Source organism: Bubalus bubalis, chromosome 23 (genome assembly GCF_019923935.1).
Source record: "Bubalus bubalis isolate 160015118507 breed Murrah chromosome 23, NDDB_SH_1, whole genome shotgun sequence".
NCBI lineage: Eukaryota > Metazoa > Chordata > Mammalia > Artiodactyla > Bovidae > Bubalus > Bubalus bubalis.
This window is the reverse complement of record NC_059179.1, coordinates 51383589-51407749: the sequence shown is the minus strand read 5'-3', so window position 1 is coordinate 51407749 and position 24161 is coordinate 51383589. Positions and strand designations below refer to the sequence as shown.

At 57.9% G+C, this 24161-nt stretch overlaps 1 protein-coding gene across 11 annotated transcripts in view; it reads left to right on the top strand.

The window, feature by feature from the left end:
• The window catches only part of CFAP46 (cilia and flagella associated protein 46), a 99495-nt gene that overhangs the window by 29085 nt on the left and 46249 nt on the right, over nt 1–24161 (top strand). For all 11 annotated transcript variants that reach the window (XM_025273829.2, XM_025273827.3, XM_025273830.3 and 8 more), the window contains 11 exons: nt 775–908; nt 2144–2356; nt 3313–3478; nt 5003–5152; nt 6400–6507; nt 8185–8351; nt 15921–16052; nt 16376–16538; nt 18187–18271; nt 21634–21772; nt 22735–22918. In XM_025273829.2, the coding sequence (XP_025129614.2) occupies nt 775–908; nt 2144–2356; nt 3313–3478; nt 5003–5152; nt 6400–6507; nt 8185–8351; nt 15921–16052; nt 16376–16538; nt 18187–18271; nt 21634–21772; nt 22735–22918 (1641 nt within the window). The remainder of the gene's footprint in view (nt 1–774; nt 909–2143; nt 2357–3312; nt 3479–5002; nt 5153–6399; nt 6508–8184; nt 8352–15920; nt 16053–16375; nt 16539–18186; nt 18272–21633; nt 21773–22734; nt 22919–24161) is intronic.

The following is a 24161-nucleotide window of genomic DNA, read 5'->3' as shown; positions in this document are numbered from 1 at the left end:
TCTGGAAGAAAAATATGTCAAAATGTATTGTGAGGGGTGTTGATGTTCATTGTCGTTGGAAGGAGTGTCTGAACTGTGAGTCCCCAGAGATGTGGGTCCCGGGGGCTGGTTGGTCCTGGACCTGGACGTGTCCTGGCCCGAGAGTAGCTTCAGTAGCACTTTGAGCCAGGTGTGAGAGAGAAACCTGGCCTCTGCTGTCATCTCGGAGGCTGCTGAGGCTGCTGGGGACCAAGCCCCACAGCAAGCCGGCCCCCTCCGTGAGCGTGCAGAGACCCCAGGCCAGCCGGAGACCCCACGCCAGGCCAGGCGGGTGGTGCAGCGGGGGCCTGCGAGTGCACACAGCCGTGAGGCCGCTTGGGGTGGTTTGTTTGGGAGCGGAGGGAGCAACCCGGCATAACCCAGACAGACGCTCCCGGGCTTGTTCAGTGCGGGTCTGCCGGGCACGTCCTGAGGGCCAGGCCAGTGCTGTGAGAGGGCAGGTGAGCGGGCCCGGGGCGTCAGGCAAGGCGCCTGCCCCCATCCTCAGTCCCGTCACCCTGCCCAGTGGCCTCGGCCACCTCCGGGGCGTCCGTGCGTGGCTGCAGAGGACAGGGGCCTGGGCTTGGTGGCCCCTGCGGCGTGAGAGGCACGTTTGTCTTGGGGGGCTGCATCTCTGAGACGCAGGTGTGTAGGGGGAAGAGACATCACCTGGGGCAGGGAGGGCCTGGGGTTAAAGGCCTGCAGGCACCATGCCAGTCCCTGCTCAGGGGCCTCTGGCCACTCCTCCCTCCGCAGGCCACCGTCCACCTGCTGCAGTCGGAAGGCGTGCAGCTGAACAACCGGCCCACGCCTCCCGAGGACATGAGCCAGCACCCGATGGGCTACATACCCGAGTGCCCAGAGGACAACGCCGAGTGGATCATGTACCGGTGGGGGCACTGCCCATGGGGCTGAGGGTGCTGCCCGCGGGGCTGGGGACGCAAGGCGGGGGCGCTGCCCACGGGGCTGGGGACGCGAGGCGGGGGCTGGGGGCACGAGGCAGGGGCTGGGGGCACTGCCCGCAGGGCTGGGGGAGCAAAGCGGGGGCTGGGGGCGCGAGGCGGGGGCTGGGCTGAGCTCAGCGCTGTGAGGCAGGGGCCACTGCCCGGCGTGTCTCATGGCTCACACCGGTGCCCGTGTGGCCAGTCTTTCCTGTTACTACTGGAAACAGGATGTGAGGGGGGTGGTGGTCACGGGGGAAGCTGTCCCGGGAAGTCTGTGATCGGGACGAGGGTCCTCAGGAAACCCGCAGAAGCCTCATCCACGTGAGAGGCAAGAGCCGTTCAATCAGGAGAGCGAGGTGCTGCCGCAGTACCAGTGCTTTGCTGTTTTCATCTGAAGTGAAGCGAACAGTGAATGTGGCCGTGAGTGACCGTCCGTGGGGCGTCGCGGGAGCCGAGGCCCTGGCTGCCCACTGACCTCAGAGACGGGCCTGCTCCACTGGCTGCCCCGGTGGCCATGCCCTCATACGTGCCCGCTGTGGGGGGCCTGCGTGCCCTTTGCCCGGGAAGGGCTCAGGGAAGGACCCCGACTTTGTGCAGACAGCGTTTGTCTGGAGGTTTCAGGGCACAGCCTGGGGCTAGGGCCGGGCTCCCCACGCCTGGAAGAGGGCCAGGCCGCATCTGATGCACAGCTTTTGTATAGCCTGCCAGCTCACAGTGGTCTTGACATGTTTTAGTTTGTGAAGCTCAGTAGCAAAAGAGACACGACAGAGGAGGGACTGTAGCTGTCAAACCCCAGGCAGCTGCCGTCTGGCCCTTTACAATAAGGGTTCCCCAAGCCTCGGTCTGAGGCAAGCAGGTCCCGTGTCCATGTGGACCGAGGAGGGCGGCCTGTGAGTGATGGGCCGGGGGGAGCCAGCCACAGGCAGGTGCAAAGGTGGACAGGCAGCTTGCAGGCCTGGCTGGGGGTCCAGCCTCAGACAGGGATGGGCAGGGAGGTGGGAGGGCCGGGGGCAGCCAGGCAGGTCCTGTCCTTCAATAAGAATGACGGGCAGCCCCGACAGGGCAGCCTTCTGAGCCCCAGCTCCAGGGACAGCTTCTGGCTGGTGTCTGAGTGCCGGCTCGGGCAGAGTCTGGCTCCCGGGCAGTCTGGCTCCCGGAGGCCTGACGCACGCCTCCCGCAGGAGCTGGGTCGAGGGCCTCTCGCAGTACGCCATGAACTGCTGGCTGCGCTCCGCCGACATCGGGCGGGAGATCCAGGAGCCGTGGGTCGTGCAGAATGCCGTGGTCTACGTGCTGAATCACAACCACCACCTCATCAAGGCCGGGCGGCAGCGGGAGCTCCTGGACGCCTTGTACCACCTGCTGGGCATCATGAAGGCCGTGGGCCACAGCGGGTGCGTGAGGCTGCCCAGGCTCCGTCCTGCCGCTGCCAGAGACCCTGGGCTTCAGGCTGCGAGCCGGGGGCAGACATGTGTCCCCTCGGGGGAGGGGCGTGTGGGGCCACCGGCACCCGGCAGGGATGGGGCTTCTGTCTTACTGGCCGTGTACCCCAGACAAGACACGCACCCCCTCTGAGCCACAGGGCAGCATGGGGGGATCGCTCGGGCGCCCTAATGCCCACACGCAGATTCCAAGCCTGTCCCAATCTGTTCCAAGCAGAGGGATTCTGGGAAAGGTTGGCAGAGGCCAGAGTCTCACAGAGACAGGGCTGGAAACTGACCTGGGTCCCTGTGTTTCTTTATCCGGGGGAGAAAAGTCAAAGCGTTAAGTCAGGTCAAAGGTCAAGGCTTTCCCTCACGATGAGCTTTTGAAGCCTTCTTTGTGTTTTTTGTTGGTTTGGCTTTTAGTCTAAACACTCAGATTTAAAGGTTTTCGATAGATCCTGAAGTAGGAAGGCTGGAGTGAATCAGGACCCAGAGATGTCCACACACGAGCACACAGCCAGAGTGGGCCATGGGGCAGGGGCCTGCCTGGTGCCCTCGGCTCTCCTCTGGGCACCAGACCCGGCAGGGTCCCCGGGACCGTGGGTGCTGGGGGGGGCAGTGCGTGCCTCTCCTTCTCAGGCTGTTGTCCGCCTCTGTGCTCATACAGATCAGACGTGTTTGCCGGTTCTGGCAGTTCTGGCACTGAAACTTTTCAAAGAGAAGCAGGGAGATTCTGGCCCAAGCCTGCTTACCTGGCACCCGATGGAGGGCCTGCTAGACGGCCCAGTGGTGGGCATGCGCCCAGGCCCCGCGGACTCCCTGGGGGTCCCGCCCATGCAGCACAGAGGTCGCCCTGTGGCCGGCCTTTCACAGCGCCACCGCGGCTCCCCCTGGGGCGGCCTGGCCTGGACGTGCTTGTCTTGCAGGGACTCGCTGCTGCTGGCAATGCTGTGTAGCGCACTCGCGCGAGGCCTGATCATCCCCTGGATCCCAGCCCTGGTGCCGGAGAAGGCCAGGAAGCAGGCGCGCTCCAACCCGCTCCACACGCCGCTGGACCCCGAGGCTGCCTCTGAAGTCAGGGCCGCTGTGGAGGTACCTACGCCCAGCAGATGCAGCGGCGCGGGGAGGGCAGCTGAGGAAGTGAGGCTGGGGGCTTCTCAACTGCCTGCAAATGGGGCTGGGGGCGGGGGGCTGGGTGGGCGTGCTTTCTCTAAAAATGAGGACTCTGTAGGGTCAGAGACATCCCTGCATGGCCCAGCCTGCAGAAAAATACGATGTGAGGCTGGAGAACAGGGCCAGTGCCGGTTCAGAGCAGGACACTGCAGAACCAAACACAAAACGCAGACCCTGGACAATGTCAGTTCCACAGTGACCGGGGCGGGGGGATGCTTATCCCCTGACTTTACTTCCCGGTGGCGTGGACTGGGGTAGCCATCCCAGCCAAGGAGGATGGGAGTTGATGGTGCTGACCAACACCTGGTGACCACCACCCCACTCGAGTCCACATGAAGGAGAATGAGTTCCCACCTGAGTCCACATGAAGGAGAGTGAGTTCCCGCGGCTGCCCTGAGTCTGGGCCCAGAGCAGCACCTCCTGTGGGGGTATAAAGACCACCTCTGCCCTGTGCTGCGGGCCTGGCTGTGACACAGGATGGGGAGAAAGGTCAAAGGAGCTGCCATGTCAGGCTGCGGGGGCACCTGGACCCCAGGCAAACTGGGCCGGCTGCAGTATCTGGGAGGGATGGCAGAGCTGGGCGGAGTGGGTGAGGGCTCGGGCAGAGGCCAGAAGGCAGCGACTTGTGAGGCTCCAGGGATCCCACCAGACAGGGAGGGGTGAGCCTGGGCTGCCCTTGCTGGTGCCTGTCCGATGGCTTCCAGACCATCCAGGAGAGCAGGGCATGAAGCACGACTGTTCTATGGCTGGGTATCTGGCAGGAAGAGCCAGGCCAGCGTGCCCATGGAGGGCAGGTGACTGGATCTGGGATCAACCATGCCCTCTGCTGTGGGGTGTGATGGGAAGGGGTCTTCCCAGGCTAGCCCAGGAAGGGGGTGTCCTTGGCCAGGCTGTGCAGAGGAACAGCAGGGGTGGACCCGTCAGCCCCCTGGGCTTCTGAGCTGCAGGGTCCTGAGCGGTTCACGAAAGACAGGTGTTCATGTTATACTTTTGGGGAAAAATGAAACCTCAGAAAACATGGAGCAAAATGGGGCCCGTGGTTAGTGCGCGGCCTGGTGGCTGCAGGGGCCAAGCCTGTGGCCGGTGATGGGGTTCCACCCCCAGTGACACATAGGGAACCATGGCCTCAGTCACGGCAGGCAGGGCAGGGAGCACAGTCCTCGCCGTGTGCCCAGAGCCAGCATCAGCCACTGGGTCGCAGTCCGTGGGGACCAGCGGTGCTGTGGGGGCCTGATGGCAACACCAGGGGCTGGGCTCGCCGTGGGGTGAGGGCACAAGAGGACGTGGCCGCAGCCGCTGTGCCTCATCGCCTCGGGACTGGGCCTGTGTGGACCACTTTGCCGGCTGGACCGAGAGCCAGGTCCACTCGTTTTTGCAGATGGGGTCTTGGCCCGGGTCCCTGTTTGGATTCAGGTATTGTGAACAAGAGCCCCTCCATTTCAGATCTGCGAGTTTGCCCTGAACCTGACCAACGGGATGGAGCCCGAGGAGGTGGTGCCCGTGAGTGCCCGGCAGCAGCTCATTGCAACGTGGGTGAAGGGCAAGCAGCTCCTGCAGCAGCAGATCGGGCCACGGCTGGGCGTGGAGGAACAGGTGCTACGAGCGGCCTGGGGGCGGGGCCTGTTGGGGGCGGGGCCATGTTGGAGGCGGGGCCGTCCTGGGGGCGGGGCCGTGCTGGGAGGCTTCCCGGCTGGAGGCTGTGTCCTGGCTGTGGCTGCCATCCCTAGGGATGGGGCAGAAGGCTTTCTCGAGCTGCCTGCCACAGCCTCCCCTCCTTCCTCCAGCCTATGGCCGTGGTTCTAACTGTCCACCAAGAGTGCTGGGCTTCTGGGGCACTGTCCACCTGCTGTGATACCTCACTTTGGCTTATCTGGAGGCGCCAGGCCAGAGGGGGCGCCCCCTTAGCAGGGCCCTGCAGCCCTTGAGCCGTGAGCAGAAGACCATGGGAGTGAGGGATGGGGAGCATCTGGGGACCCAGCAGACGGGGCAGGACATGGATGGAGCCCACGGGAGGCTCCGTTGGCCCAACTGGACCAAGACACACTGGTTCAGGTGGGAAGTGAGGCTGGCGAGAGTGTGGCCCTCAGGGAGGGGCATCTAAGCTTGGCAGGAGCGAGCATGCATTGGAGCTGGTTCAAGGAGGTGGCCCGCAGGCACAGGGCCACCCGCTGTGCCTGCCAGTTGCCCCCCATGTCTGGCTGGGTCAGCTAGCTGCCCAGTCACCTTAGGGGCTGCAGTGCCTGCTTCCGTTTATCTCATGAAAAGATAACTTGGAGACAGGAAGGAAGGAAGGGAAGGGAAAGCCGCTCAGTCATATCTGACTCTTTGCGACTCCAGGGACTATACAGTCCATGGAATTCTCCAGGCCAGAATACTGGAGTGGGTAGCCTTTCCCTTCTCCAGAATATCTTCCCTACCCAGAGATCGAACCCAGGTCTCCCGCATTGCAGGCGGATTCTTTATCAGCTGAGCCACAAGGGAAGTCCTTGTAGCTTCCCTTGTTGCCAAGTCTTTTGCTTCCCTCATAGCTCAGTCGGTAAAGAGTCCGCCTGCAATGCAGGAGACCTGGGTTTGATTCCTGGGCTGGGAAGATCCCCTGGAGAAGGAAATGGCAACCCACTCCAGGATTCTGGCCTGGAGAATCCCGTGGACAGAGGAGCCTGGCAGGCTCGGGGTCAGAAGAATCTGGCACCACTCAGTGACTAAGCCATCTTGGAGACAGACTTTCCCGCTCATGGCTCCTGCTGTCGCTGAAGAGCCCCTGTCACACGGCTCACGCCCCAGGTGTCCCGGGCCCTCCCGCCCCCGGCCTCACGGCCTCCGTGCCTCCCTCCCGTCAGAGCACCAGCGAGGACATCAACTGCACGACCCGAGTTCTTGTCGCTCTGGAGATGTACTCCTGCAACGGGCTGGGCCTCATGGACTTCACTGTGCCCCCCTTAGCCCAGGTAGGCGTCCCCCCACCCTAGAGGTGTCCGCTCCTCCCACAGATGTGTCAGCTCATATCCCACAGGTGTCCCCTCCCCCACAGGTGTCCCCCCCACAGGTGTCCCCCCCACAGGTGTCCCCTCCCCCACAGGTGTCCCCTCCCCCACAGGTGTCCCCCCCCACAGGTGTCCCCCCCCACAGGTGTCCCCCCCACAGGTGTCCCCTCCCCCACAGGTGTCCCCCCCCACAGGTGTCCCCCCCCACAGGTGTCCCCTCCCCCACAGGTGTCCCCTCCCCCACAGGTGTCCCCCCCACAGGTGTCCCCCCCCACAGGTGTCCCCCCCCACAGGTGTCCCCTCCCCCACAGGTGTCCCCCCCACAGGTGTCCCCTCCCCCACAGGTGTCCCCCCCCACAGGTGTCCCCTCCCCCACAGGTGTCCCCCCCACAGGTGTCCCCTCCCCCACAGGTGTCCCCCCCACAGGTGTCCCCTCCCCCACAGGTGTCCCCCCCACAGGTGTCCCCTCCCCCACAGGTGTCCCCCCCACAGGTGTCCCCTCCCACAGGTGTCCCCTCCCACAGGTGTCCCCCCACAGGTGTCCCCTCCCCCACAGATGTCACCTCATATCCCACAGGTGTCCCCCCCCACAGGTGTCCCCTCCGCACAGGTGTCCCCTCCCCCACAGGTGTCCCCCCCCCACAGGTGTCCCCTCCCCCACAGGTGTCCCCCCCCACAGGTGTCCCCTCCCCCACAGGTGTCCCCCCCACAGGTGTCCCCCCCACAGGTGTCCCCTCCCCCACAGATGTCACCTCATATCCCACAGGTGTCCCCCCCACAGGTGTCCCCTCCCCCACAGGTGTCCACCCCACAGGTGTCCCCCCCACAGGTGTCCCCTCCCCCACAGGTGTCCCCCCCCACAGGTGTCCCCCCCACAGGTGTCCCCTCCCCCACAGGTGTCCCCCCCCACAGGTGTCCCCTCCCCCACAGGTGTCCCCCCCCCACAGGTGTCCCCTCCCCCACAGATGTCACCTCATATCCCACAGGTGTCCCCTCCCCCACAGGTGTGCCCTCCCCCACAGGTGTCCCCCCCCACAGGTGTCCCCTCCCCCACAGGTGTCCCCTCCCCCACAGATGTCACCTCATATCCCACAGGTGTGCCCTCCCCCACAGGTGTGCCCTCCCCCACAGGTGTCACCTCCCTCCAGGTGTCACCTTTCTCCCCCAGCCCAGGTCCGTGTCACTACGTGTCTGGTGGGCATATCCGGGGGCTGTGCCCTGACAAACCTACCCGACTGCGGGTGCTTATTTGAACCCTGTTGTTGAGACAAGGAACATGGTAGAGGGCCGAGCCCTGTGCCGGGGTCCCACCCACGTCTTCAGCACAGCACTCACCCGCCTCCAGCAGCGCCGAGGTTCCCTCAGGGCCTCCGAGTCTGGTTTCCTGAGGGCTATGTCTGCGCTTCTCCACACTCCGCCCAGGGCAGGGCCGCCCGTGTGGCAGGAAGGCAGTGTGGACCTTGGGACATTTGTCTCCGACCTGCCAACCCACCTGGGCTTGGCCGAGGTTGGCAGCTAGTGCTTCACCCTCATGGGTGGCTCAGCCAAGACCAAGTGACCAGGGGACCCGGGGGAGGCCAGCTGTGTGCTGGCAGCGGAGACATCCCCCGCTCACAGGCACCCCCTCCTCCACGCGGGCAGCTGGTGAAGATGGCCTCAGAGTGCACCTGGTCCGACCTCCTGGTGGAGTTGCAGACCCTGATGCGGCTGACCCACTTCACCTACATGGCCCGGGACCACGAGGCCACCATGGCCTGCTCACAGAAGGCCATCCAGATGGGCATCAAGTACCTTCGGACCTTCAATCCGTGAGTCACCCTGGGCCTGACCTGTGCCCCCGTGATGAGGCACCTCCACCGGGGCTCACCCCCCACCAGACAGGCCCCACAGCCGCCCCACCCCTCCCAGCCCCATGTCTGCCAGGGCGATACCTCATCCGGGGGCCCTGGGAAGCCGTACTCAGCAGCATCCTGGGGGCAGAGAGGTGGAAAGGGTCTCACAGCTCAACCCATGGCTCCAGAGGGGAAGCTTCATTTAAAGTGGTTTTGAGCCGGTGACTTAGGACGCCAAGTAAATTCAGAAGTAATTAAATGGTGATTACAGTGAAAGGAAAATGTCCCCCGCCCCTAACCTGGCTCCTCTCTGCCTGAGTGCTGCTGGCAGCCGGCTCTCCAGGGCCCCCGTGCCGTCCGGACGCTTCCTCAAAGCCCCGTGTGTGGCCCTGTGCCCCAGGCTCCCTTCAGCTCATAGGTAGTCAGGGCACTCAAGTCTTCCTTCTTTGCTATCATGAGTATTTCTGCTGTAAAGACAGTTTTCCTTGAGGCTCTTCTCTTCAACTTATTCCCTGAGTTTATTTCCTAAAAGAGGGGGTCCTGGACCCCCAGTCAGGAAGTCATCCATTGTGGCAGCACGGCTAGGCTGGTAGCGCACGGCCGGATCCAAGTCTTCGCTTGTGAAAGATTTCCAGACGCCGCACCCTGGCCTCACTGCAGGGTGAGGTGCATCAGATGGGGCCACGGGCTCAGGGAAGATGAGGGGGCGGCCAGCCCAGGTGCCCAGTGTGGGGAGACAGAGAAGGCACAGGGGTAACACACAGAGTACCCGGTTGCCCGGCGGGACGTCTGACACCAGGCAGGGACTTGGAGTTCTTCTCGGAAGTCTTCCTGGGGTCCCCCCAGATACTAGCGTCCACTGACCACTGTAAAGCTGTGCCCATCAGCAAATAGGCCGCATTCATCACGCGTGAACTGAGGTTTCTCAGAGTTTTAAAAGGTTTCAGCTTTAAAGAGAACACCAACAGGAAGAAATAAGGAAAACTGCTTAGGATGAGAGTGCCATAATAATATAATGGCCAGCTATCTCCCAGGAAAGGCAGGTTCATTCAGGGAACGGCAGAAGAATTGCACTTCGGTAAATGCAAACTTTGGTGGACGACAGAAAATCCAGAAAACAAGGAGGGGCACTTGCGTTTATATGGAAAAGGGGTGTCAGGAGGGCCTGCAGTGACCGGAGTCATTGGAGGAGCTGGGGGTCTGAAGTGCAGAAGGCTTCCTTTTGGCTGGCTGTGACCATCTCTACTGGCTGGGCTGTCACAGAGCGGGAGGGGCGGAGGCACTTTTTCTGCCTCCATCTGGACAGTAAGTAGAGGCACCTGTCTGGGGCGTGTGGGTGGGGCGCCCTCCTGTCCCCAGCGTGTCGCGGGGGTGCCTTCCTCTCTTGGGCGTGTGGTGGCGGCGCCTTCCTGTCTGGGGTAACTGAGGTGCATGGGGGCATGGGACCTCCCCCACAGGCCTGGCCCAACTCAGCTGTGGCTGAGCCCTCTGTGATTCATTCCACAGATCATCTGATGATCTGAATGAACATTAAAAAAGTAAATAATTTCCAATATCTTGAGAAGATGTAACATTTAAAAATTAAAATATGGTGTTATGGAAAAGGACGTCCCTTGTAGCTCAGTTGGTAAAGCTTCTGCCTGCTGTGCAGGAGAGCCGGGTTCAGTCCCTGGGATGGGAGGATCCCCTGGAGAAGGAAATGGCAACTCACTCCAGTATCCTTGCCTGGAAAATCTCACAAACAGAAGAGCCTGGTGTGCTGCAGTCCATGGGGTCGCAAAGAGTCGGGCACGACTGAACGACTAACACTTACTTATTATGGAGAAGGAATAAGAAGGAAATGGATTAAAGAGCTCTTGAGAATTAGGTAATTTCTGAAAGTGAAAGTGAAAGTAAAGTCAGTGAAGAACTAGAGGATGAAGTGTGAGGAAATCTCTCAGAAAATATATAAAGAAGGACAGATGGAAAACGTGACAAAAAAGCCGGAGGATGTGTGGGGACTGTACTGGAGACCCAGCCCCCAGCTGTCGGGATTACAGGAAGAGGGAGGAGGAGTTCCTAAGAGAGGAATTAAGGAAAGAGTGGCGCAGGAGAGTTCCCTGAGCAGGGGACTGACTCTCACGACTGACTCTCCAACGCTATGGCCAGTGAGAAGAATGAAGAGATACTCACGTCCAGATGCATCACAGGATAGTCAGGTGATAAGAAGGATATCCTATAGCTTTTAGAAGGAAGCTTATCTGCAAAGAAGTAGGAAATAGAAATGCAACCGTCTTCTCAGGAACCATCAGTTGAAGCTAAAAGAAAACAGAGTGGTCTAAGTGGAAGTAGATTTCTACATGTAATTCTAACTCACCCAAACTTTCAGGCATCCGGGTAAAGAAAGTTACTTTTAAACAGAAAACATGTTTGCCATACATCTGTTTCTAGAAAGTTACTTGAGGATACACTCTGGAAAAATGAGGGAGTAAACCAAAAGAGGAAAAGATGTCGGGTGCTGCAGATAAGAGATTCAATCCAGAAAAGTTGCCGAGCTGTGCTGCTGGCTGAGGGCCACCTCTGCCAGGATGTAGGGGCAGGACCAGAGGAGCAAGAAGGGAGAAAAGGCAATTGGAAACGCCAGGAAACAGGAAAGTAATATACTGCTTGACTCTTCAGTGAAACACGTTGACATCATCACGGTGTTTATTGATATTTCTGTGTTAGGACTAGCATTTTGACAAAGAAGATTTATCCATGGTTACCCAATAAAATGTAAGGGCTACCAGTTTTAACAGCACAGAAACACAGGGAAAGCACAGCTAACATGCTTCAGCAGTGGGGAGAGGATGGTGTGAGGCCGCGTCTGGGGAGCTGGGAGCGGGACGTCACTGGAGGTCTGCAGGGCACTCCGAGGCACAGAGATAATAAAGGGGGAATAAAAGCAACGCCAGGGCCAGTGTGTTAGTAAGTCGGGCAAAGGGCAGAGGACGGTCTGAGGAGGATACTCCGTGTTCTCCACGGTGAGACTTCTGTCGGTCGTGTGTAAAATTCATAAACCGGGAAACCAAGAAGGAAGCCCCTTTTTGGAGAGCTGAAGAGGGGGGTCAGCTCTTGCTGGGAAGCAGACTGGGCGCTGGGTGGAAAGTTCTTAACCACGTAAGGGTGCCACCTTGATAAAAGTTCAGAAGCTGATTTTAAAAGAAAGAACAAGCTAGGAGGAGAGTCAGCGCCGCTTTGTCTTCAGGGATGAGGCTGACGTCGCTGCTTGTTGCAGGCACGGCAGGGCTTATCAGGGCCCGCCGTGGCAGGGCGCCCGTCCATCTTTGTTTCATCAGAGATTCTTAAATTGAGTTTCATTTCAAAACAGCAACTCCTAGCGTAATAAACTAGGCTATAAATATAAATGTTTACATATGGCAGTAAAGGGCAGGTTGTATGAGACTGAAAGTTTGATTTTCACTGAAGACCTGTGAAAACTCATTTGTAGACTCCTGCTGCCCTCTCGTGGTGCTCGGTGCCACTGCACTCAGTGGGGCCACCCCTCCCGGGGCTTGACCGTGGACTAGACCCTTCTCTCAACCCACACTGAGCACTGGCTGTGTGCAGGCCTGGAGCTGGGCGCTGGGAGGCTGAAGGGCGTGCCACACTTCACATAACCCTACTGGCCGCTCAAAGCCCTGGCCCTGGCCCTAGTCAGCAAGATCCTCAATCAACTTCAGCCCTGTGGCATGTGCTGCAAATGATTCACCTTAAAAAAAATGTATACACACACACACACACACACACACACACACATTTCAAAATTTTATGCTATTTTTTTTTCTATTTTGCAAGTTATATAAACTGTGGAATTGGTCACAGAGTAATTTTTATGATGGCATTTCACAACAATAGTGCAAATAGTTTTCAGATCTTGGTGAAAAATAGTGCAGTTACTAGTCAACCAGTATTCTCACATGGACACATGGCACACAGTGGGGCTCACACGGTTGTGCTCTTTGTGACCCGTGGACGGCAGCCCGCCAGGCTCCTTTGTCCATGGGATTCTCCAGGCAAGAATACTGGGGTGCGTTGCCACGCCCTCCTCCAGGGCAAGTGTGTAATTACCAGAATCAGTTTCATGTTTATGCTCTTAAAGTAACATATAAACTTCACATGGGTCCCTAAAGTAAACCAACATAGGTTACCTTTCTACTTTGTTTACCATCTTTATTTAACAGAATCATCATGACTGTTGGGTCTTTATATGAATTTAAGTCACTTTTTCTGCCAGTTCTAGCCATGACACATAATGGATCTCATATGCTTCTGCTATTAAAACAGAATTGTAAAACTTGAGAAAATACATGAAACGTCTGTTTCCAGACACTGGCCAGCAGATGGCCCAAGGCAGCACTTCCTGCAGGAAGAGACCCATCAGCCGTGAACCGCACGTGCAGCCTCTGCCTGGGGTAGGGAGGTGGAGGAGCCCGGACAGAAGAAACAGTGAGAGGGCTGGAGATCAAAGCTGGGGCTGCCGGGGCGGCTGGCCCCCACAGGACGCAGGGCGGGAGGAGGCTCCTGGGGAGAGAAGGCGCGATGCATGCCTGGCAGAAGCCAGTGACAGAGATGAGGGAGTTCCTGGGCCGACCCAGGAGTCAGGGAGCACCCGCTGAACCTCCCCTATTAGGAAGAGCAGGCCTGAGGGGCAGGGCTGTAAGGGCTCTGTGAGACGTACCCTGAAGCCTGACCCAGATCTCAGTCGGATAAGGATGAGCCACAAGGAAATTCACTGGCTGCCAGCTGCCAGGGTGAAACCCAATCTCCCTTTAAAGAAGGCTATCTCAGCCACACTCTGAACAACACAGCCCCCCACCACCAGTGCCCAGCATGGCAGCAAAAGTCGCTAGACACAGGGAAAATGAAACGTGTGGCCCAGGAGAAAAAGCAGCCAGCAGACTCAGACGTGACACAGGTGTTGGAGTCAGCAGATGATGGGCTTAAAACAGTGATTATAAATACAAGAAAGAAAGCATTTTAATAGACAAATTAGTGTATAGGTGGGGAATTTCAACAAAGAAATGGGAACTATAATAAAGAACTAGGGAAAATTCTAGAAGTGACAAGTATGATCTCTAGCATGGACACATCACTGGGAGGGCCTGGACACTGGTCAGCAGACATGGAAACCGAAGCACAGGAAGAAAGGCTGAAAAACAGGAGCAGCGCCTTCGGGGGAGGGGGCTGCAGCCGCCCCAGTGCAGGTGGGGTCTTGGAAGGTCAGAGGGCAAGGTGGAAATTGTCTCAAACTGAGTTAAAGATATCGACATAGAGATCCAGGATTTTCAGTGAACCCCACGCAGGATAAACATATAAAGGAAACTGCACCTATATTTATTGTAGTCAAATCGCTGGACTACACACTCAGAGGTGACAGGAAAACCCTGAAAGGAAGGTGGAAGGGAAATAGATACATCGCACACAGGGATGAGATCCAAGTTCTCATCGGGAGCAATGTAGCCCATTTTAAGTGGTAAAAAAGAAAAAGCCTGGTTGATCTAGAGCTCTATGTACACCAAAAATAGTCTTCAGTAAATGAAGGCAAAATCAAGACATTTTAGATTAATTAAAACTGAGGGACTCCATCCCCAGAAGAGCCACCGCGAAACACAATGTGCTCAGAAGGTTGTCCTGCCTGAAGGAGGGTGGTCCCTGATGGAGACTCCGCTCCGGAAGCAGCGACAAACGCCTGAGTGGTGGATGAGCGGCTGAGCGTGCATAGTTCTTCCTCGCTTCAGTTCCTTAAAAGACACTCGACTGTGTGCTGTGCTAAGTCGCTTCAGTCATGTCTGACTCGTTGTGACCCCGTGGACTGTAGCCCACCAGGCTCCTCTGCCCATGGGGATTCTCCAGGCAAGAAGACTGGAGTGGGTTGCCATTCCCTTCTCCAGGGGATCTTCCTGACCCAGGGATCAACCCCGCATCTCTTACATCTCCTGCATTAGCAGGCCGGTTCTTTACCATCCGCACCACCTGGGAAGCCCTTAAAAGGCACATGCTGTTTTAAAACAAATACATGTTGTGCTATGAGATTATTGACAAACGTGGAAGTCAAGTGTGTGACGGTGACTAGAGAGAGCGGGCTTGAGAGACACACGCGTGTGGTGGTCTCCTGTCATCACACGCGTGTGGTGGTCTCCTGTCACCCGTGCAGGGGCATGACGTCAGTTGACCAGACTGTGGTTCGTGAAGGGTGTGCACTGTGATAACTAAAGCCAGTACTACAAACACCAGAGAACAAAAGCTGATGATGGAAAACCCAGTGGAGAAGATAAAGCTGGATGCTAAAAAATATTCGATTAACCCAAAAGGGGGTGGAAAGACACAGAACATACGAGACAAAAGGAACGCAGCGAAGTGGAAGGTTGAACCTGAGCACGTCAAAGAAGGTATTAAAGTAAACAGACCAACACTCAGGTTCAAGGCGGAGGTTACCCCACTGGACGCAAAAAGCAAGACCCAACTGGAAGCCGTTTTCAAGAGAGACGCTCCAAATACAGAGACACAGAGGAACAGTTTAAGGGGAAAGAAGACGGACTCCGCCGGCCTCGGGTGTAAGGAGCACTGGTGGGGCTGCAGGAAGTGTGATCAGAGACAAGGTTCAACCAGCAAGAAAACGTAAACCCTAAGTGTGTGTACAACGGCAGAGCTTCAAAAATCAGAGAATTAGACACATGAGAATTACAGCTGCGGCTGTCCACAGTCGTCCCCAGAGGCGGACAGAGGAAAAGGGCGCTCAGCGCATCCCCAGCCGTGCTTGACAGACTCTCCCCACGGACCCTGTCCTGGTCTTCAGGTCTCCCGGACACCAAGGCCCACTCGGGTGGCTCTCCCCCACCTCCCGGGCGACGGAGCCAGCTTGCCATTCATCCCTAGAGTGGACTTGACCGGGCCCTGCAGACCCTGATCCTTGCAGGCCGAGGAGCAGCCTCCTTCTCCCCTGGACTCCTGATGGACAGGGTGGCCGAGTAGCTGGCGGCTCCTGCATTCAGGTCCCTGGCTTCAGGGTGTCCCGGCCATGGGGAGGTGGGTCTCCCCAGGAACCAGTGCTTTTCTCCTGGAGTGAGTCTGCTGCCCCCAGGCCAAGCTGCAGGAATGCACGTCTTGTGAGTGCACAAGCCGCTGAGAGGAGAGCGCTCGTGGCATCTGATGTTGCAGAGTCTGAACTGTAGGCTCTCAGTTCTCAGCGCAGAGCGAAGGCCGCTGAACAAGGCGTGCTCTGCGGCCTGGGGACAGGGCCCCCTTGCTCCCGCAGGGCCGGACCTCATCTGGGGCGGGGCCTCCTTCCACTCACATTGCCGCGCAAGACACCCTACAAAGTAGCCATTCAGACATCAGTTTATGATTCTGTCTCATGACTCTGCGGGTTGGCTGGACTCAGTGGTTAGTTCTGGTTCCGGGACGTTCACGGGCTTACTCTGGACGCCCCCAGCACCCTCCCCCACCAGGCGGCTCCTGGGGCTCTCCCCTTCTGCAGCACCTTCCCGGGAGCCCCCTGTGAGCGAGGCGCTTGTCTGTCTCCAGGGTGGAGGTTCAGCTGTTGGCGGAGATGCTGAGCTCGGTGGCCTGCATCCAGGGCAGGAGCATCATGGAGAACCTCAAGGGGCGGAAGCAGCTGCGCCTGGCGGCCGCCAAGGCCTTCATCGAAAGTGCCAGGTGTGCCTCGGCTCTCCAGGGCCACTCACCGTGGGTGGAGATGCTGGGGACCACGGCGCATGGTGCTCCGTGGGACTGTCCCCGAGGCCCTCCCCTCCCCGGGGGCCCTGTGGCCAGGGTCATCTCCTGCCCCGTGCAGCGATCCCCAGTCCACCCCCAGGATCCCAGGCGGCATGAGTGGCTGAGCTGGGATGGGCCCAAGAAACCGGGAGCGGAGGGTGGTGAGCGGTCACAGCATGGCTGCGGAGGATCCCGCCCAGGCCCTGCGGAGCTGACCTGGGCTCCCACCCCCAGCGCCAGTCTAGGCCAGGCCTTCCCCGCAGGTTTGCAGGCATGGCAGGGAGCAGTGCCCTGGTGATGCTGGCCGCCCGGCATTACTGGAACGCCTGGCTCCCGCTACTGTCCTCCGCCGGCAGCCGGAAGGAGTGCAAGAGCGCCACCCAGAGGATCATCAGCATCATCAACAAGACGGAGGCCGGGAAGCAGGTGCTGGGGCGCCCCTCGTCCTGCCTCCTCCTGGGGAGAGGCCGGCGCCGCGGAGCCATGAGGGCGAGGAACCCGGTGGCCGCCTGGGGCGGGGGCGTGACATCGCTGAGCCCGCAGCGGGGCAGGCAGGCGGCCGCACGGCCTCCCGCCCCTCACCGAAAGCTCCAGTATGAGAGAGGAGAGGAGGCAGGCTGGGGGCACAGACCACCCAGGGCCCAGGGAGGCCCCCCGGGGGAGGGAAGGCATCTGGGGCCCCTGGGGCGCAGCCTCCCGCTGCCCCGTCATCATGTGGAAGGGCGGTCGAGGCCCAGGGAGCGGCTCAGTGGCCGGCACTCAGCGCCGCGCAGCTGTGACCTTCTCATAGCTTTATTGCGTTGAGGGGTTTCCCCCCACTCCTAGTTTTCTGGGAGATCTGATGAAATTATTTCGGATTTTGTCAACTGCCTTTTCTCCATCAGTTGAGATGACGGTGTGGTTTTCTCCTTTATTCCTTGTATTAATGCATTCTTTATGTGGGACTACCCTGTGTTCCTGGGATAGAGCTCACTTGGTCATGGTGAATAATGTTTTACCATATTTTTGGATTTAATTTGAGTTCGGCAGTGTATTTTGTTGAGAATTCCTGCCTCTATATGCATAAAGGATATTCATGTATCATTTTCTCTTCTTGTGATGTCTTTATCTGGACCCCCTGTCAAAGTAATGCTGGTCTCATAGAATGAATTAAGAGCTATTCCTTCCTCTTCAGTTTTTTGAAGAATTGAGAAGGATCTGTGTGGTTCTTTTCTAAAATGTTTGGTAGAATTCACCCATGAAGCCATCTTGTCAATTCTCCTTATTGGGAGGTTTCTGATTACTGAGTCAGACTTTCCTGTTAGAAGTTTGTTGAAATTTTTTATTTCTTCTTGAGTCAGCTTAGGAGATTTGAGTGTTTGGAGGGATTTCTCTGTTTCTTTTGTGTTATCTAGTTTGTTGGAATAGAGTTGCTAATTGATTGATAGTCTATTGATACGGCAGTTTCTTCTGTCACTGCAGGGCTGATACTGTCATTTCCACTTTCGTTTCTGCTTTAGTAACCTGTGTCTTCTTTCTTTGTCTGTCAGTCTAGCTAAAGGTCTGTCCATTTTGTTGATCTTGCATTGTTTTTTTCCTGTTATTTTCTGTGCTCTATATTTAGTAACCACCCCCAACTTTGGATTTACTTTCCCCCCACATTCCTTAAGGTGTAAAGTTAGATCGTTGGTGGGGTCTGTCTTCTTTCTCAATGCTGGCATTTGCAGCAATGGTCTTCCCCTGAGCCCTGCTTTTGTCGTGTCCCGTAAGTTTTCCTGATGTGCCCTTGATCCCGTTGATTTAAAGCTGTAAAGCTGCCTCGGATGCGTTGTGTCATTAAAAGCCATAAGCTATGTTGAGAGGCCGGTCTGTGCATATGCGTGTGTGCCTGTGTGTTCTAAGTCACACACAGGCATTGGTTCTAAGTCACTGAACCTTGAACTGGAACAAAATGTGATTCCACTTCTTGGGACCTGGTATTTCAGAAATTTAGCTGTGATTTCCATAATTCGATATGGAGCCAAATGAAAAGCAGACTGCTGAAATAATGAACCGCAGCTTTGACGTCTGCCTTGCTCCTCTGTTTCTGCTTCAGGAGAAAGGGGGGGCGCTGCTTCTGCACCAGTGGCCCACGACCGACTTCCAAAGCGGAGGGGTGACGGAAGGGAGCTTCCGCCCAGGTGTGTAGGCTGGGGAGCGCCCTGCTTTCAGAGTCTCTGTAGAGCTGGCACAGCCATGGCCATAAGCACAGGCAGTGCCCGTTCAGCGCGGAACACAGGGTGGGCACGGAGCGGGCCCTTTGCGAACAACCAGGGACCCTCGCTGTGCTCACGAGGAAACCGAGCCCTGGGGTCTGCTCTCTGGGTTGTTCTGGCAGGTACCTCACACTTCTATAGCCATAGAAACGTGGAGGTACATTTCTGCGGGAAAAAGTGATCTTAAGACAGTAAATACTTTATAATTTACTTATAAGATAAGATGACTATCTGCTAAAAAATAGAGTAGCCCATCCTTGTTAGCGTAGGGGCCAAGGTGTACACTGGGAAGGCTGAACACGTGGATTCGAGCAGCAGCCGCTCCCTCAGGCACTGCAGAGTCTGTGAGAGAGAAACTCTGATTTAAAAGAGTGAACAAGAATGTGAGTGTGTGTAATTATTAAGCTGAGCTCTAGACCCAGCCATTCAGACTGCTGGTGCGGGCGTGGGAGACGCAGATGGCAGCCCAGACACTCAGGACCTGTGAGGAGCTGGGCTGCGGGGGAACCTGTACCCCCTGGCGCGCCCAGCGCCCCGGCTACACTTTACTCCACGTGCTGAAATATACATCAGATGGCTACAGTGTTAGCAGCTGTAAACATTCAAATTATAGGGAAAACGAGAAACTAGAACTGAGCAAAGCAGTGTTTTGAGGAAAGATTACTTCCTGAAGTTTAGAGTGGTCAAAAAGGCACACTTTCAGATACATGAGAATTTAAATGACGAGAGAATAATGAGAAATGCAGGAGATTAAAAAGTGAACACTGGAAAGGTATTTGCACCAGTTTGGCCCCTAAATGGTACACTTCTGTGATGCCCGAGCAGTTGCACCAGTCAGGTTAGGAGACGCCGAGCTGCAGTAACAAACAGCCCTGACTGCGAGGCACCCTCTCGGCCTGCGCGTGCGGCTCCACGTTACGCTGGCTGAGGTGTGGGGAGAACCCACACGGTTCCTGCGTGTCAGATGTTGGCCAGTTTATCTGGTCGTGACCTAAATCCACCTGCTCCTGTGAATTCCGTCCCAGCACTGACGGGAGGGGGAGAGGGGAAGGGGAGCACGGGCAGCCCCCGGGGCCTGGGGGGTGGGAGTTGCTGCTGTCCTCTTAGCTGGTAGCCGGATGACGTGCTATATCACTTCGCTATAGTGATTCAAACACAGGAAAGAGAGCTACATGCCCACCGATGTAAAACAGGACAGCCTGAGCATCTGGGACCAGCTGAGGGCCCTCTGCTGTGAGGGACAGTGGGGCTGAGGCCACTTTATTGCTTTATTGACCACACCAAAGCCTTTGACTGTGTGGATCACAACAAACTGTGGATGATTCTTCAAGAGATGGGACACCAGACCGCCTGACCTGCCTCCTGAGAAACCTGTGTGCAGGTCAGGAAGCAACAGTTAGAACCGGACATGGAGTAGCAGACTGGCACAAAATTGGGAAAGGAGTACGTCAAGGCTGTATATTGTTACCCTGCTTATTTCACTTCTGTGCACAGTACATCGTGAGAAACACTGGGCTGGAGGAAGCACAAGCTGGAATCAAAATTGTCAGGAGAGATATCAATAACCTCAGATATGCAGATGATACCATCCTTATGGTAGAAAGCAAAGAAGAACCAAAGAGCCTCTTGATGAAAGTGAAAGAGGAGAGTGGAAAAGTTGGCTGAAAACTCAACATTCAGAAAACAAAGATCATGGTATCCGGTCCTATCAGTTCACAGCAAATAGATGGGGAAACAATGGAAACACTGACAGACTTAATTTTGGGGGGCTCCAAAATCACTGCAGATGGTGACTGCAATCATGAAATTAAAACACGCTTGCTCTTTGGAAGAAAAGCTATGACCAACCTAGATAGCATATTAAAAAGCAGAGACATTACTTTGCCAACAAAGGTCCTTCTAGTCAAAACTATGGTTTTTCCAGTGGTCCATGTATGGATGTGAGAGTTGGACTATAAAGAAAGCTGAGCGCAGAAAAATTGATGCTTTTGAACTGTGGTGTTGGAGAAGACTCTTGAGAGTCCCTTGGACTTTAAGGAGATCCAACCAGTCCATCCTAAAGGAGACCAGTCCTGGGTGTTCATCGGAAGGACTGATGTTGAAGCTGAAACTCCAGTACTTTGGCCACCTGATGCAAAGAGCTGACTCATTGGAAAGACTCTGATGCTGGGAGGGATTGGGGGCAGGAGGAGAAGGGGACGACAGAGGATGAGATGGCTGGATGGCATCACCGACTCGATGGACTTGAGTTTGAAGAAGCTCCGGGAGTTGGTGATGGACAGGGAGGCCTGGTGTGCTGGGATTCATGGGGTTGCAAGGAGTTGGACATGACCAAGCGACTGAACTAACTGACTGACTGACTGACTGACTGGCTGACTGGCTGACTGGCTGACTGACTGGCTGACTGGCTGACTGGCTGACTGGCTGGCTGACTGGCTGGCTGACTGGCTGGCTGACTGGCTGACTGGCTGGCTGACTGGCTGGCTGACTGGCTGACTGACTGGCTGACTGGCTGACTGGCTGACTGGCTGGCTGACTGGCTGACTGACTGGCTGGCTGGCTGACTGGCTGACTGACTGGCTGGCTGACTGGCTGACTGGCTGGCTGACTGGCTGACTGGCTGGCTGACTGGCTGACTGGCTGACTGACTGGCTGGCTGACTGGCTGACTGGCTGACTGGCTGGCTGACTGGCTGGCTGGCTGGCTGGCTGGCTGACTGGCTGGCTGACTGGCTGACTGGCTGGCTGACTGGCTGGCTGACTGGCTGGCTGGCTGGCTGGCTGGCTGGCTGACTGGCTGGGGCTGAGGCCCAGGCAGCGAGCGCCATGCTGTGTGGAGTGAGCGGTGCACGAGATCGGGGTTCGGCCTCCACCCTGGGCCTGCAAGGCTGGGGAAGCCTGGGGAGCGGGGGCAGCGGGGCACCTGGAGTAGATGAGGCTGTGGGGGGTTAGGGACAGTGGGGCAGGGTGACACCGTGAGGACCCCTGAGCCATTGCCCCCAAAAGGACTGAGGCATTTGCCCTGAGGCTGGCCCTGCAGGGCAGCCCTGTGCGTGTCTGAGGCTCACAGACCGCAAGTGCTTGGTGGCTGGATGCACACGTGGTCCTGCCCACTGCCCAGCTCTGAGGCAGGTGGCCTTGGCAGCCATGTCCCTGGTGCTTCCTGGGGCTCCTGGTCCTGCAGACGCCTGGGTGGGGTCGCCTCAAGCTGCTCACACCCCACTCCCAGGACCCTCACCCAACGCCCTGGTGTTCCCAGGCCCCCCTGAGCCCCCTCTCCCACTGCAGGGACTGAGGATGACCTAACACTTCGGGCCGCGCTCTACGGGCTGCTCTTCCATACCCACGCTGACCAGGACGACTGGGAGGGTGGCCTCAAGGTGCTGGACGAAGCCATGCAGGTGCTGCCGCGGACGGTGCACCGCCTGTGAGTGCCCAGCCCCAGGGTGCCCCCAGCCCCCCAGGCCCCCAGAGTGCCCACCCCACAGCCCTCACCAGGGTGCCCACCCCACAGCCCCCAGGGTGCCCACCCCACAGCCCTCACCAGGGTGCCCACCCCACAGCCCCCAGGGTGCCCCCCCAGCCCCCCAAGGGTGCCCCCCAGCCCCCCAGGCCCCCAGAGTGCCCATGCCACAGCCCTCACCAGGGTGCCCACCCCACAGCCCCCAGGGTGCCCCCCCAGCAGCCCTCACCAGGGTGCCCACCCCACAGCCCCCAGGGTGCCCCCCCAGCCCCCCAAGGGTGCCCCCCAGCCCCCCAGGCCCCCAGAGTGCCCACCCCACAGCCCTCACCAGGGTGCCCACCCCACAGCCCCCAGGGTGCCCCCAGCCCCCCAGGCCCCCAGAGTGCCCACCCCACAGCCCTCACCAGGGTGCCCACCCCACAGCCCCCAAGGTGCCCCCCCAGCTCCCAGGCCCCCAGAGTGCCCACCCCACAGCCCCCAGGGTGCCCACCCCACAGCCCTCACCAGGGTGCCCACCCCACAGCCCCCAGGGTGCCCACCCCACAGCCCTCACCAGGGTGCCCACCCCACAGCCCCCAGGGTGCCCCCCCAGCTCCCAGGCCCCCAGAGTGCCCACCCCACAGCCCCCAGGGTGCCCCCCCCAGCCCCCAGGGTGCCTCCCCCACAGCTTTCACTCTCCCCTTTCCTCTGGTGGTTTTATTTCCCTTCCAAGAACTCAGCACAAGAAGAGAAGGGATTTAACACTCAACACACACAAATGATAAATTAACAAGACACAGTGCAACACACTATCTCCAAGACACTCAGCTTTTGTTTTGTTTTCTCTTTGTAAGTGGGAAGATGGACAAACACACCCATTCAGGTGCATTCTATATGTTTGCGGCTTTTACCATTCAGGCATTAATTTCTCCCTGACGTTTCTTCAGCCTGATCTTCAAACACATGGTCATCGTGAAGGCCAAGCTCGGCCAGAGCTTCCTGATGGAGATCCAGAAGTTTAGGGACCAGAGCGAGGAGTACCTGGCCCACATGTGGCAGCGCCTGGCCCTCAACTCCAAGAGCGTGCACGGCGAGCTGACCTGCTACCACAACGCCATCCAGGCCCTGCAGGTTGGCGGGGCGCTGCTGGGGGCCTGCACTCGGGCTGGGGAGGCACCCGGTGCCTTGGGAGGAGAGTGGGGCAGGGGGCAGAGCCAGGCCTGAGACGCCGTCCTCCTGCCCAAGGGACGTGGTCCTTGAGAGGCTGTGGTGGGGGTGGGGTGGGGTGGCCAGTGGGTCAGGGAGGACACAGGGCTCTGCAGAGTTTGGGGGTCCTTGGGGACAGCCCACACCCCCAGAAGCTAAAACACAGGTTCCTCTCGATGCACTTGGAGATCTGGAGAGGGGCAGGCACCTTGATTTGAGCACTGTCAGGTTGGGGTGTCCCCCGGGAAAGGGTCCAAGCACAGGCTCCTGTGGTCAAGCAGAGGCCTGGCTCCCCGACAAGTGGCCATGGGCGCCCCTGCACCTCGCTCCTGAAGCCAGGCCAGGGCTCCCGAGGCCAGGTTGGGGGGCCACTGGCCAAGCTTTTCGTAAATTGCAGGGCTGTGCAGCCCCCTCTCAGTCCGTTTCAGAACACTTTGGCACCCCCAACCCCCAGGTCGGTTGGCACCCTGTCCTTCCCCACCTCCCCACCAGCCCCAGGGAGCCGGAGTCACAAGGATGGGAGCAGGCAGGCAGGTCTTCTGGATCCGGCCGCCCTCCTGGGGCCTTGTCTGTGGAGGCGCACATCAGGGCTTCACTCCCAGTGGCTGGACAGCCTTCCATCCTGTGGGTGGATGTTGTGTCCCCAGCCTGTGTGTTGCTTCCACTTACTAGCTCTGTGACATACGTGTGCAGGAGTTTGCACAGACGTGTGTGCAGTTATTCCCTTGGGCGCATACCTGGGAGTGAACTGCCAGGCCACGTGATGACTCTCTAACTACTTGAATCCTGGTATGGCTTGCATTTCCCTAGTCGCTAACAGCAAGCATCCTCTCATGCCCTCGTTGGCCATCTGCATGTCTTTGGAGAAATGTCAGATCCTTTGCAGATTTTTTAATTTGGTCGTCTGTCCACTTATTATTCAATTCAGTTCAGTTCAGTCACTCAGTCATGTCCGACTCTTTGCGACTCACAGCACACCAGGCCTCCTTGTCCGTCACCAACTCCTGGAGTTTACTCAAACTCATGTCCATCAACTAGCTGATGCCATCCAACCATCTCATCCGCTGTTGTCCCCTTCTCCTCCTGCCTTCAATCTTTCCCAGCATCAGGGTCTTTTCCAATGAGTCAACTCTTCGCATGAGGTGGCCAAAGTATTGGAGTTTCAGCT